The following is a 13,549-nucleotide window of genomic DNA, read 5'->3' on the forward strand; positions in this document are numbered from 1 at the left end:
TCTCTCTCTCTCTCTCTCTCTCTCTTTCCCCCCACTTACCTACCTACCTACCCACCCACCCACCCACCCATCCTATCCATCCATCCATCCACACTATCTATCTACCTATCTACTTACCTATCATCTATCTTTCACCAGAATATAAGAAAGAGATTATACAAATCCTGTGAAAGGTATAAGAATAAGGTAGTGAAATACAGGTGGACACACAACAAATCTGAAATATCATGAACGAATATATTCCAGTGTATTATTGGAAATTTATAATAAGATATTTCATATCTATTTTCCAAACAAAACCCAAATCTGCCTGTTGAAGCTTAAACTGAAAATGCTTGCTTAACAGTACAAGTTGCTATAAAAACTATAGACAATAAACAATAGATTAGATCAATACTGGAAGTTATACATCAAGTTAAAATATAAACATTAGAGCTGTTGGACATGCTCCCGTGTATAAAACTGTAATCCAAGACTGGTTTTCAAAAAGAGTTAAATTCTACATTGGATTTGCTTTTCCAATGCAGTTATGCTGAGCATCAAGGCACACCACATTCCTTTGAGTTCAATCAAGGTTCCTGGTGATTACACAGACTTGTAGATTACTTGACAATAATATTGGTTTGCCATTACCTTCTTCTTGGCTTTTGCTTATTTTGCTTTGATTTCTTACTTCCCAGTCTAATTTACGGCCCTGGAATTTCCATGGAGTCTCCCATCTAAGTACTAACCAGGCCTGATCCTATTTAGCTTCCAAAGGAATCTGAATTAGCCAGCACATTTCTGCAGGAAAGAACATACTGTATAGCACTGCTATGTCTTTTGAATCAATCCAGATCAATTAAAATCCATCTCAGCTATTTATTTATAGCACTCTTCCCCACTCTGTTGCCCTCCAGATGTCCTGGGACCAAATCCCAAAATTCCCAACATCCACATTGGCTAGAGAATCTAGACACCATGCTTTCAACTCATTGGGTAAGCAATAGGTTGGGTAAGGCGGGTTTGGAGATTCAGGCCAGCCAAAAGTCTGAGGGTCTAGTGCAGTGTTTCTCAACCTCAGCCACTTTAAGATGTGTAGACTTCAACTCCCAGAATTCTCCAGCCAGCATGCTGGCTGGAGAATTCTGGGAGTTGAAGTCTACACATCTTAAAGTTGCCAAGGTTGAGAAACACTGATCTATTGGGTCAGCTCTGAGACTTTTTAAAGCCAACACAACCTTTTTTTTTCCTTCTATTTTTTTTAGAGAGCTCAGGAGCATAGCTGGGTGAGTGATTCATGTGCCAAGGCTGTGGCTCATGATGAAGGATGTGTTTTTCTCCCATCATATAGCAAAAGGGATTGGCTTCCTCTTGATGAGCTCTGTCTTCATGGAGGTAAGACGGCCAGATCAGCAAATCGCAAGAGTTTGCTTTGTTCCTTGGAAATTATCCTGGACTCAGACACCAGGACTTCCTGCCCACAACTGACAGAACTCTTACTCCATATGTTGTGAAAGGAGGTAGAATTCAGCTGGGGAGAAGTGGAACTGAATGATGTGTATTAGGCAGAAAATGTACCTGGTGGGCTAGAGAGAGATTCTTGGATGGGTTTTCCAACTGAATGGTTTTTCATTAAAGAAAACGGAGATTCTCAAAAGTATATATTTAATGAAAACAGCAAGTTTCTAGACTTCATCATGGCTGGGATTTCAGTTAATGGATTAAAACAAAAAGAGACAGGCAGGAGGGAGGACAGCAAATAGAAACCATTCTAGAAGCAAGCTGAGATCTTTCTCCTTGATTCTAAATCCCTGCTGGGGATTTTGCTCCTTGCCCCCAAAAGAAGAAAAAAGTTGGTCTCCATTCAAACATGGTCAGATCTGGGTGTTGAGTGGGCACCTTCTTCCCCTTGTCCAAGAAAGACCGTCTTATCTATCAGTACAGAAACTAGGATGGAGGCATGCAGTGGACATGAATAAAATGAACACAGCGTATTATGTGACATGACCTTTCCCCACCACCACCAAGAGGAAGCCAGCTGTTGAATAGATTTTGGATGCCTGTCCTCATTCTGCTAGCAGAAAAATAACATCATATAATGTTATATGTATATTATCGTTTCCCACAAGTCTCCCTTTCAATTCCTTTAGAGCAAAGAAGCAAGTTTCTAGCCCTTACAATGATGTTCCAGAATAGCAGAACCACGTGGACTTAGATAGCACCAGGGAAACAGAATGGTTGAAATCCAGCTAGTGATAGTATGCTCTTAATAGCGTGCTCCTGACAAGTCTAACATAGGTGTAATTTTATGCAGAGCTGCAGTGCAAAAATTCTAGAGAAGACATTTGACCAGTGGTTGAGATATAAAGATGAATGTTTGAAGAAGTTGGCAAATGATCCTTACCCTTCAGGTAAGAATTTGTATCTTTGGTGAACTGTGAATCATAGGAACAATGGTATCTTGGGGGCAAAATGTTTTTCTTATGTGCTTTTTGTGTTGTGAGCATAGCAGGAAGCAAACTTAGTGGCTATGCTGTGAAAATGACCATCAGACTTTCTTCAAAGTAAGCTTAATAATGGCCCAAGTTGTCTTTTCCTACATTCAGTTTCTCATGGCAACCAAACAGATACCAGGAAAACTCCCAACCATGAACAGAAGGGCCATTGTTGCTTCTTCCCATCTGGATTTCCAGCATCAAAATGTGTGATTCCGATGTGCCCAAGCTGTCACTTGTTTGCAGTTAACCCAAGATTACAAGCCACATCACTACTTCCACTTGTCTTCTTCACTACTGTATCTCTGATGATGGTTCCCTATTTGTTCGTTCATTGATTTAAAGGACTGTTTATGCTACTTACTATGGAAATGCACCTGAAAGCAGACCACATTAAATGTAAGGGGGAAAAAATATATAAAATCAGATGTATTAAAAGGTGATGGAAAAGGAAAAGAAAAAAAGCTGTTTGCCCAACATTTGCAGAAGAGAAGCCTTGATAAAGAGATAAGTCTTCAAGAAGTGCTTTGAAGATACAACAGTGGAGGAAGAGAAAGCATTCCAATGCCCCCACCTAGAAGACCTGCCCAAGACCTTCCCTGTCCCACAACCTCCCATGATGATCTCAGTGATCAACCAAGTCTGGGAATAATGGGACAGGCATTCATATTTAAATAGAGAGGAGGAGCTGAGAAAAGGATTTCCTCCAAGCTGCAGAAGTTTCATCTTCTGACTTCTGCAAATCAACCTGTTGCTGTTAAACAGCCTTCCCTGGCTTGGCATGCCTCCAGATATGCTGAACGATGGTTCCCAGTTACTCACAAAGAGCCCATTTACTTGTCAGGTTCCTCCCCATCACTTGTTCAGGCTCCTGGAATATCTCAAGTTTGCCTTTGTCTCTTTTTCTGGAAGTGCCCTACCTATCCAGACAAAGTCCTGCAAAGCAACCCCTTCCTCGTCTCTTATTTCTCAAGGATGCTGCTAGGGCCTGTGTGATATTGGAGGCATTCGCTGAAGATAAAGATGAGGCTGAAGGCTGGTGTTTTGCTTCCCATTTAATTGTTTTAATTTAAGAAGTCTTACAAATGACTAAGAGCCAGTGTGGTGTTGTGGTTAAGGCACCAGGCTAGAAACTGGGAGACTGGAAGTTCTAGTCCCACCTTAGGCATGAAGCCAACTGGGTGACCTTGGGCCAGTCACCCTCTCTCAGCCCTAGGAAGGAGGCAATGGCAAACCACTTCCGAAATCTTGCCAAGAAAACTGCAGGGACTGGTCCAGGCAGTTGCCAGGAGTCAACACTGACTTAAAGGGACCCCCCCCCAAAATCAATAAAAGCAGAGAGCTTCATGGGTACCAATGCTATTGACAGCGAGCATTTAGATACCCATGGATACTCTGTTCCTATGCCCAGCTTAAATCAAGGTCATCCTACCCAACCAGTCTTGCTTCTGTGCCTTGCAGGGCTCTTTTGCAACCGGACATTTGATATGTATGCATGCTGGCCAGATGGGAGCCCAGGAGCTATCGTCAACGTATCTTGCCCTTTCTATCTACCCTGGTATGAGAAAGGTAAGGCTGGGTCTTTGGGCTCGGAAAGGGATCAACAAAACATCCCAAGGAGATTGCTTCCTAGATACACTGAAGTTACTTTGTTTAATCTCCACTTTTTTGTTCACCAAAGAACAAAAAAGGGGAGATTAGTGTGGAAGAACTTCTCTACTCGTCTGAAACTTCTGTATAATAAAATGTTTGTCCAATCTAGCTTTTCTATAGCTGTTCTGGGTTGTTTTGCTCCATGAAAATCCAACCCAAAAATCAAGAGTGGGGATTTTGCTGAGCTACAGTTTGCAGCAACCCTGATCAGAATGAGCAATGACGTGGGATTCTGGGAGTTTTAGTTCAGCAACTCCTGGATTATACGAGCTCCCCACTCTTTCGGAGGATAGTATTATTTTGAACTATATACCCAGTACATGGAACTTGACAACTGGACAACATAAATGAATCCTCTGTGCCCTTACTAGGGCCAAAAGACTGATACTGCAGCATTGGAAAGATAAAATGCATGGCCCCGTTTATTCAATGGATCAAAGACCTGATTGTACTTGCCACTTAGGAGTGGATTACCTACAGACATAGACTTTGTATGGACAAATATAATGAAATATGGGACTCATTTATACAAAATACAGTAGGTCTCTTTTTTAAAAAAAACACGATAATCATATAAATGTATTAGAAATATATACGTACTAGAATAATATTGGCATTAGATATGTATATATAGAATTGTAATTGTTTACTGTTATAATGACATATTAACTTTTTTTTTTGGTATTTCACTTTTTTGTTAAAGCACTTTTTGCCCCCCCCCCCTTTCAATAAATAAATAAGTAAATAGATCCCCACTCTTGACTTGCATGGACTGGATGGGTAGAAGGTCAGGTCATGAGTGCTGTCCTTGGTACTGAAATGGTGGGTCCATACACTTCTGGGCAGAAAATTGCTTTGGAAGTGGCGAGGGCTATTTTTCCTTCTCTTCTCTGCAGTGACTAATTCAGCTTATATAATCCCTGCCCATATTTTGTCCATTCCTGCAAATAACTGCCCTGACAGGTGGTGCAGAAGTGCATACGAGCATCAGGTTTGAATAAACACAGCCCCGTATTACAGAGAGAGACATTCTAGCATTGGGACAGATAATGTGGGTGCCTTCACTGTGTGTTGGGGCCATATGAGGTTCTTTAGCACTAAAAGATCCATTCTGCATAACGTTACAATAATGATCTCAAGAAAGGAAATTGCGCTTAAACCTGCTGGGATAAACCCTTCCTGGAGAATGAATTTACTTGGGCAGACTTGTTTCCTCTACTTTGTTTTTTACAAGAATCCTCATATCTACCTACAAGAGATAGATGCTGAACCTCAGAACTGAGCTGTTCCATTCGCAAAGCTGCTTCTGGTTACTCCAAATTTCAACATCCTGATTTAAGGAAAAGATGATGTTATTGTGTTGTTGTTGTTGTTTTAACTACTAACCTTCAACAAAGAATGGTCTACCAAAACATCCTAACCCACTTCTGCTTCACCTGGCATCTTTCAGTAGAGTCGGCTGAAGTTGGGCAGCATCCAAATTGAACTAACTAAATAATAAAAATAAAATGTTCTGGATATCAGTCCCATAATCCTCCAGACATGTGAGAATTATGGGTATTTGTCCACCTTATCTGTGCTACTCAGTAGGGCATTATTTGGTAGCTGCTCCATCTCGTGGCCATAAGAGGAAAAGCAGTTTATTGTAGATTGATAGAACAGAGCCTCTATGCCAGGCTCTTGTGTGAAAACTCTTACGTGAGCAGGGTAATCTGTCAACCAGGCCACAAAGTGGAGCAGCTTGGATCTCTTAAAGCCTCTAATTACGTCCTTTGTTGGTGCTCAAAAATAAAAAAAAAATTCTTATTCCTGTCTCTGTGGAGAAGGCTGAGCCTCCTAGGGTTCTAATGTTCTTGAGATGTTTGACCCACTTGGTGGGACTCCTTAGAGCAGCCTTCCTCCAACCTGAGGTGCCCTTCAGATGTGGGGACTTCACTGCCCAAGACTTCTTAACCAGCATGGACATTGCTGAGAATTCTGGTCACATGAGGTGTGTGCTCCCATGTGCAATCTCTCCCTCTTTGCATGGGTTTCCACTCTGGCTTCTTAAGTGAGTGCCACATATGGGAAGATGATGATTGATGCAAATCTCCCTTTTAATGACACAAAGACTCTGTTTACAGAACACATTTAAATGGGTTGTTGGATTGCAGATTGCATAGACACCCTAACCCAGCCAGCTGATCCAGACAACCCCACTCTCCCCATCAGCCATGTCATGTAATTGGCTTGCTGAATGGAACTGTGAGATGAAGTCCTAGAGAGGCCCTATGAAAAATGGCTTCCCTAGGAATTCTGTCTCTGTCTTTGACTCCCCCTCTCCTGGCCATATGGCAAGAGGTGAAAAGAAAGCAGAACGATGCAGGGCATTTGCTTACTCTGGCTGTTTGTGCTTGCAGTTAAACATGGGTTTGTGAGCCGCAGATGTGGGCTTGATGGGAATTGGGTGCTGCTGAACGGGACGGCTTTCTGGTGGGACCATGCCCAATGTGTCGAGGAGACAGAAGCCACCACCAAAGAGGTGAGAAAGGAAGCCAGTTAGAACTGAGCGGCATGCCACGATGGTGATTTCCAAGCGTGGCTCCCCAGATATCCATAGAATACAATCCCATCGACCTGCTTGACCTGTGGGAATGGTGGGAATCGTAGTCCAATCTTGGCTGACCTAAGGTGGGAATCCCTACCTTAATGTTACTATTCTGTTCTGGGTTTTGCTGGATTTCCTGTGAACTTTTGGGATGGTTAAATGATCAGCTTTCTTGTGTTCTAGTATTTCTGAACTTAAAGGGCAACCTGTGTTCTCCTCTTCAGTAAAAAGTTCATTTTTACATTGTTTTGTCCATGAGTGCAGAAAGCACAAGGAAGACAGGATGCAGATTTTTAGCATTTAGTTCTACTTGAATTCATATTCCAAGTAAGTTTCCATGCTGTACAATCATTTTTTTAAAAAAATACCCTTAAACTAAATTATTAAAATACATTTTTCTCAAAGATGGCTTTCTTTTCTTTCGAGCATGGCTTGCATACAGTTTTTATATCTTGCTCTATAGGATGGTCTGATTTGCATCAAGATTATTTTTGCTGGCTTCCCGTTAGGCCTGGATAATCTCCAGCAGGGGAGACTTCAGGGGAATACCAGGGCTAGAGATTAGTCAGACCAAAAACATCCCCAAAGAAGGCAGTGCCAAATCACTTTTATATTCCTGCTGAGGAAGGAAGGGAAGGGGAGGGGAGGGGAGGGGAGGGGAGGGAGGGAGGGAGGGAGGGAGGAAGGAAGGAAGGAAGGAAGGAAGGAAGGAAGGAAGTAATCTAGCTGTAAGTAAAGAAGGGAGGGAGGGAGGGAGGAATCAGTCTGGTCTAGATAGGTAGCATAATGTATAACTGATGAAAAATGGATGGGGCTTGATTTTAGGTTGAGTTTCAACTTTAAATTGGTAAAGACTTGTATACAACATGAATGTTTTCCCTACAGTGAGTGGTCTGGTTTGTTATACTTCATGGTGAAAACAATAAGTTGATTTGATCTATCCAAAAATTATCCTTTTACTCTTCCACACCCCAGGCTCTTAGGCATCCGGTTCTATCCTCTCCTCCGCCCCAAGCCCTGCCTGTGGCTGAGGCCCCTTTTTGCCTGCTTGACAGACATCTTTCTTTCTTGTGTAGGAAGCAGCTTACCGCCTCATGGTCAGTTTCAAAGTCCTCTACACCGTGGGCTACTCCCTGTCACTGCTGGCACTGATCTTGGCTCTACTCATCCTGACCGTCTTCAGGTAAAGGTGATAGCTGAGGAATGGTGGGGCTTGCAGGCTCCAAATCTGGAGAAGCCGAGAGCCATAACGGTATAGTGATTAAGGTGTAGGACGTGGACCGAGGAGAGCCAGGGTCAACTCTCACCCTCAATAGGGCACTTATTGAGTGACTTTGGGTCATTTCTTTCAGCCCACACAGATTATTGTAGGATAAAATTAAAAGATCCTCACATAAGCCACTTGGAGCTCTCGGAGAAAATACAGCAGGAGGAAGATGATGAAAGTGATATCATCATTCATTTGGAAGGGAATGGTTAAGCCACTGAGTCCAACCCCACTTCTGGATAACCAATTCCATTGTCAAATTGCCCTTACTATCAGGAAATTTATCCTAAAATTAAACTGGAGTGTGCCTTTCTGTATCTTAAATCCATTATTCAGTCTCCTGCACTCTGAAATAATGAAGAACAAATCTTGACCTTCTTTGTGATGTCTTTTCCAATACTTAAAAAGATCTAGCATATCTTCATTCAGCCATTTTTCTCAAGCTAAACATACCCATCTCTTTCCATCTTTCTTTGTAGCATTTACTTTCTAACCTTCTAATCATCCCTGTTGCCATTCTCTGAACCTGCTCCAGTGTCTCTGAATCCTTCTTAAAATATGGCGCTAGGATTGCATACTGTGGTCAAGGTGGAGGCTAATACCAAATAAAATGGAACAGTTACTTCTCATGATTTAGATGCTGCTAGAATCATCCTCATGTTGGATCTTTCCAGAGATGATCCTTTGTGTTCTTGTTGGGGCTCTTTCACAGAACCATAAAGTTCTCCTAGACCATCCCAAACACATGGCTGCTCAATTCTCTTTGAAAGTCTCCAGTAAGAGGAAACTCTTCCTCCAGTTGGTTCCACCATATAATAAAGGTTCTCACAGTCAAAAGATTTTGTATTGGCTGATTTATTATGACAGCTTTGCCTATTAATAATTATGTTCCTTTGGTCCTTCAGGAGACTTCGCTGCACTCGGAATTATATTCACGCTAATCTTTTTGCCTCCTTTGGACTACGGGCTATCTCGGTGATCGTGAAGGATGCATTGCTGGAGAAGATGTGGGGAAGGGAGATCTTCCAGATGTCTGATTGGGAAGCCTTATTGAGTCACGAGGTAAGTACTGTCTGCCTGGGGGTAGTTACAGAGAGATGGAGGTCCCTGGCCTACTTATGTTTGTAGTCTATTTCAAACATCTCCTTGGATGGGCCTGATTTCACACATTAAGCATGATTTGCCATGACTAGTTGAATAAACCACAATTGGCTGGGCTTGCAGAACTTGCTGAGACACGAGCCCTGGTTTACAAATCACATAAGCTGGGTTTACCCAACAAACTAAGCCAAAACCAGTCATGTTACGGTGTAGTGTGAAGTATGGAGTAGATGGATGTGAGAATGGTTTGGACTGGATCTGCACTAGGGCTAATCCAACACATTTTGCTAACAGGGGTGAAAGCCAATGATCAGTTCATATCATACATACAGAAGTCATCTAGACTGGCAGGAGTTTTTTTTTATTTTAAGACTTGAAACGGGGTAACCTTTTCCCTTCAGGACAGGAGCAGAGTACTTGCTGGGAATGCCAAAGGGTTCAGTTCAGTTCCACAGCATCTTCTGGTAGAGGTGAGAAAGATTCTTTTCTGAAATCCTGGAGAACCACTGTGGTTAGTTGAACCTAGTTAGGGGACTTTGGTCTAAGGCAGCTTGCTGTGTTTGTATGGCACATGTAGCTGTACCTCCTAAAATGACATTGCCTGGAGAGTTGGAATAATTGCTGCTGCCTCCAGCTTCTACTGCCCGAGACAGTTGCTCTACTTTGTCTAACAAGAGAGCCAGCCCACCTGTCTGAGGTGGAAATGACCATTTTTAATGCCTTTTCCAGTTTTAAAAAGTTCTTACAGAGATACAGTGAGCCAATCCTGTAGCCAACGCAACCCTCTGGCTGTTTTCTGATGTCAAATCTTCAGAAAGGCAAAGATGGATGGATGGATGGATGGATGGATGGACAGATGGAGAGACGGATGGGCAAACAAACAAACAAGGAAGCCTCCTGCTCTCTAGCCAGGATGGATACTTTTTCACTCTACCATCTCTACTGTTGCTTGTGGTAGACCAAGATCTGCCCTTGTTGTCTGCACCTGTCCATCTTCATGTAGTGATTAGAACAACCTTCTTGGGCACTCTTCAGGTTATGCAAACTACAATTCCTAGGGCTTAGGAGATCTAGGAAACTTGTCCATGATGTTTACTAGCTGTCTGTAGGATAATCTCAGCTTCTCATCAAAATACACCTGACAAATTTTCTGTGAGCAGAAAACTAACATGTGAGAAAACCATGCACTCTGTCCTGAGCATGGTGAGAGCATTCAAACCTGCAATCCTGTTTGCCCCTTTTTGGTTCCTCTCACATACTGGAGAGGAAGAGGGTTCAGTTGAATTCTGTCATGCATTGGAAAGATGTGGCAAGTTGAAATGGCTCCATCCTTGATAACGTATGCATACTATATGAAGGGGTTGTATGCAAGCGGGCATACTTTGCTCAGATGGAAATCCTGTGTTGGCTATTTTACACCATATGAATGTTCAGCAGGGAATGTGACTGGTATTCCTATCTTCATGGGTGGGGGAACTAGTCACCTCAACTCCTTTCATCATATATTTTCTGTGCTTGAGATTGAGGTGAATCCTTCTTAGTCTGTAGAATCTTCAGGTGTGAAATGCATGCCTTGAACTGAATTGAAAAGGTAATGTTTTCCTCAAGTAAGGCTTGACTCCTGTTGACAACATACACATCTGTATTATTTTTGAGAAAACAGAAGTAGTTGGCTGTTGTCTTCCTCCAGAATGATTTTCTACCTCCTAGTGAAATCTATAGCCCAGGATATTCTAATGGTTTCCTATCCAACTACTAATCAGGTGGTCCCTAAAATGTCCTTGTTTTGGAGGAGCAAGCAGCTATTCCATTCTTTCGATGACTCTTTTCTCGGCTTTCCTTCTCTTAGGCTGCAATTGGTTGCCGGGTGGCTCAGGTCATGATGCAGTACTGCATCCTAGCCAATCACTATTGGTTTCTGGTGGAGGCTGTCTACCTGTACAAACTTCTGATTGGAGCCGTGTTTTCAGAGAAGAATTACTACACGCTGTATCTCTACCTTGGCTGGGGTGAGATGAAACAGGGGAAGAGGATGGTTTGTTCCTTTAATGTTGGGGCCAAGCTTCAAATTATTCCAGTCTTCCCCATCATGCACAACTTATTTGGAGGACCGCAAGATGGGGAAGCCCTCATTATGTTCAGGATGCCCTTGGGGAGAGAGATGGAGATGAGATCATCTGAGCAAAGCAAATAGAGCTCTTTGCTGTCCCATTTCCTACCAAATTCACCTTTGTCTTCAAGTACAGGAATGAGCTGTTTGCAGCTAATAGCTCAGCTATATATGTAACTTTCCATCTCAGCTGGTGGATAAGGTCCCATGTTACAAGCTGCTCAGAGACAACCTGGAATGGAGCAACACAGAAATCTTTATAATAAATCAATAAAGCTTAGCTGTCCCTAGATGAGAGATATCAGCCAAATCTTTCTACACTTAGAATTTTTTACACCTAACCTGAGGTGAGCAGCCAAATCTCCATACATAGGCAAGAAACAGACCCATTTCAGCAGCTATCCACTACAGCTCTGCCTGTTAACCACATCTTGCCAACCATTTATGGTTTATTTAAGAATAAATTTATTTACAAGAACTTCAAAGTATATTTACTGCAAGAAAATCCCATCCCTGCCTGAGTAGGGGCACTGGACCCATAGCCTTTTGGCTAATGGCACCCAAAGCTCCTATCCTCATAGGTCCATCTTGAAGGACCAGCTGGGTTGCGTGGGGTGAAGGTGAAGGGCAGAGCAAGTCCTGAATGTTATGGGCTAGGTAGAATCCAGAGCCCCAACCCAGCTCCCCCCATTTCTTCCCAAAATATAACCTCCTCCTTCCTTCCTTGAAACCTCGAGTCAAAATAATGCAAACCACTTTACGGTGCCATTTTAAAACCTGCAGAACTGATTCTGAGTACAAAATTTGCATTCCCTGGGCAATTTTCCCTCTTAAATTGGAACATTCTGTGGCTTATGAAATCTCAGCCATACTTCTCGGCTGCAATCTTTTCAGTATCTAAGAAAAACTACAGCAAGAAAACAGGAGGGAACTGGCTTATTGATTCCCGTGATCATTTGGCCTTTTTTTTTTTTATAGGGACCCCCGTGGCTTTTGTGGTACCATGGATAGCTGCCAAATACCTGAAGGAAAATGCAGAGTGAGTGTGGAGATGCTGGGTGGGAACCTCTTGCAAGCAACTATTCTTTGGCAGAGGGCCATGTGGATGGTAGACCTAATGAAGGTAGACAATCTCACACCTTTGCTGTCTTCTTCTACAATCTTGCTGGAGGAAAATGTACTTTCACCCCAGATCTGAACTGTTAGAAAGAGACCTGAAAATGTGTCCAAGGGTTTCATAAGATTTGTATCCTAGATGGAGGAGGGAAGGTTAGGGTTATCCTAAGGATAACCTCACACTGGGGACTGGAGACGCCATGTACTGCTGGAGCAACTTGAAGAAGCAAGCACCGCAGGGCCAAGATTGGGCCAAACAGACCTTATTTCTGCACGTTGCAGAACTCCAAGCCAGCACAGCACGTTGGATGCATTTTCTGCTCAACAAAAACCAGACTCTGGATGAGGAACAAGCATTGTGAAACCCAGGTTGCTGACTAAGGCCCACTGGGGCAAGGGAGAGAGGTTTGTACTGCTGGCATCCAACAGGACTTGGTGGTGAGCAAATGGGCTTTTGCATTCATTCAGGCCTGTCACTGGGCAAACTAGTCAAGAAATTCCAATCATGGCAATCAATTTCTTTGAAAAAGATTATCTTATAGTGCCCCTTTTGACCTAATTTTGGAGTGCTAACTATAAGGTAACCCCAATGCTCTTAAATCCTCATAGCTGATAAGAACTATCAATAATCTATTAGAACATTTATCTGTGTTATGGATGATCAGAATATGGTCTTATTTATGTCTAATGGTTGTCTTATTTTGTAAACTGCAGGTGCTGGGGGGTTAATGAGAACATGGCTTACTGGTGGATTATTCGTATCCCTATTCTGCTAGCATCTGTGGTAAGCACCTCCCCAGTTGGAATGGGAGGGAGATGACAAGGTGCTTCTGAAGGTGGCAGGATCAGAGCTCCATGAAAACCCAGCTATGGATGGGCCATAGTTCAGTGATGGAGACCCTGATATGTATTCTAAAGGTCCAAGATTCAGGTAATGATGGAGACATTCCAATCTGAAGCCTCAGAGTAGATGAACCATGTAGGACTAGGTGAAGGTTCAGCTAGATGAACCAGTAGCTTCACTTGGTATAAAGGAGCTTTGTATGTTCCTCAGAGTGATTGCATTTCCTATCATTCATCACTTCTTTGTAAGCGAAACATGTGGCTCTGTGCAACTCCTCAAACATTCAACAAGGAACAAAGATACAGCATAATCTTGCTGGGATCATATCTTTCAGAATGCCTTCAGTCCTCCAGGAGTATGAAGGATGCCTTAGGTCAAAAACGTCTTGCTTTGG

General features: G+C 42.7%; 1 protein-coding gene across 1 annotated transcript in view; it reads left to right on the forward strand.

Moving 5' to 3' along the window:
- The window catches only part of LOC103051800 (glucagon receptor-like), a 30,090-nt gene that overhangs the window by 11,743 nt on the left and 4,798 nt on the right, over window positions 1-13,549 (forward strand). Inside the window, exons 2-10 of the mRNA XM_088151003.1 lie at window positions 1,248-1,377; window positions 2,297-2,393; window positions 3,939-4,046; window positions 6,530-6,651; window positions 7,794-7,900; window positions 8,890-9,046; window positions 10,935-11,094; window positions 12,174-12,234; window positions 13,026-13,095. Coding sequence (XP_088007129.1) covers window positions 1,300-1,377; window positions 2,297-2,393; window positions 3,939-4,046; window positions 6,530-6,651; window positions 7,794-7,900; window positions 8,890-9,046; window positions 10,935-11,094; window positions 12,174-12,234; window positions 13,026-13,095 — 960 coding nt within the window. The 5' untranslated portion in view covers window positions 1,248-1,299. The remainder of the gene's footprint in view (window positions 1-1,247; window positions 1,378-2,296; window positions 2,394-3,938; window positions 4,047-6,529; window positions 6,652-7,793; window positions 7,901-8,889; window positions 9,047-10,934; window positions 11,095-12,173; window positions 12,235-13,025; window positions 13,096-13,549) is intronic.

Source organism: Python bivittatus, unplaced genomic scaffold (genome assembly GCF_059951505.1).
Source record: "Python bivittatus isolate LINGU-HERP-01145 unplaced genomic scaffold, Pbiv_v1 ctg000640_np1212, whole genome shotgun sequence".
Taxonomy (NCBI): domain Eukaryota; kingdom Metazoa; phylum Chordata; class Lepidosauria; order Squamata; family Pythonidae; genus Python; species Python bivittatus.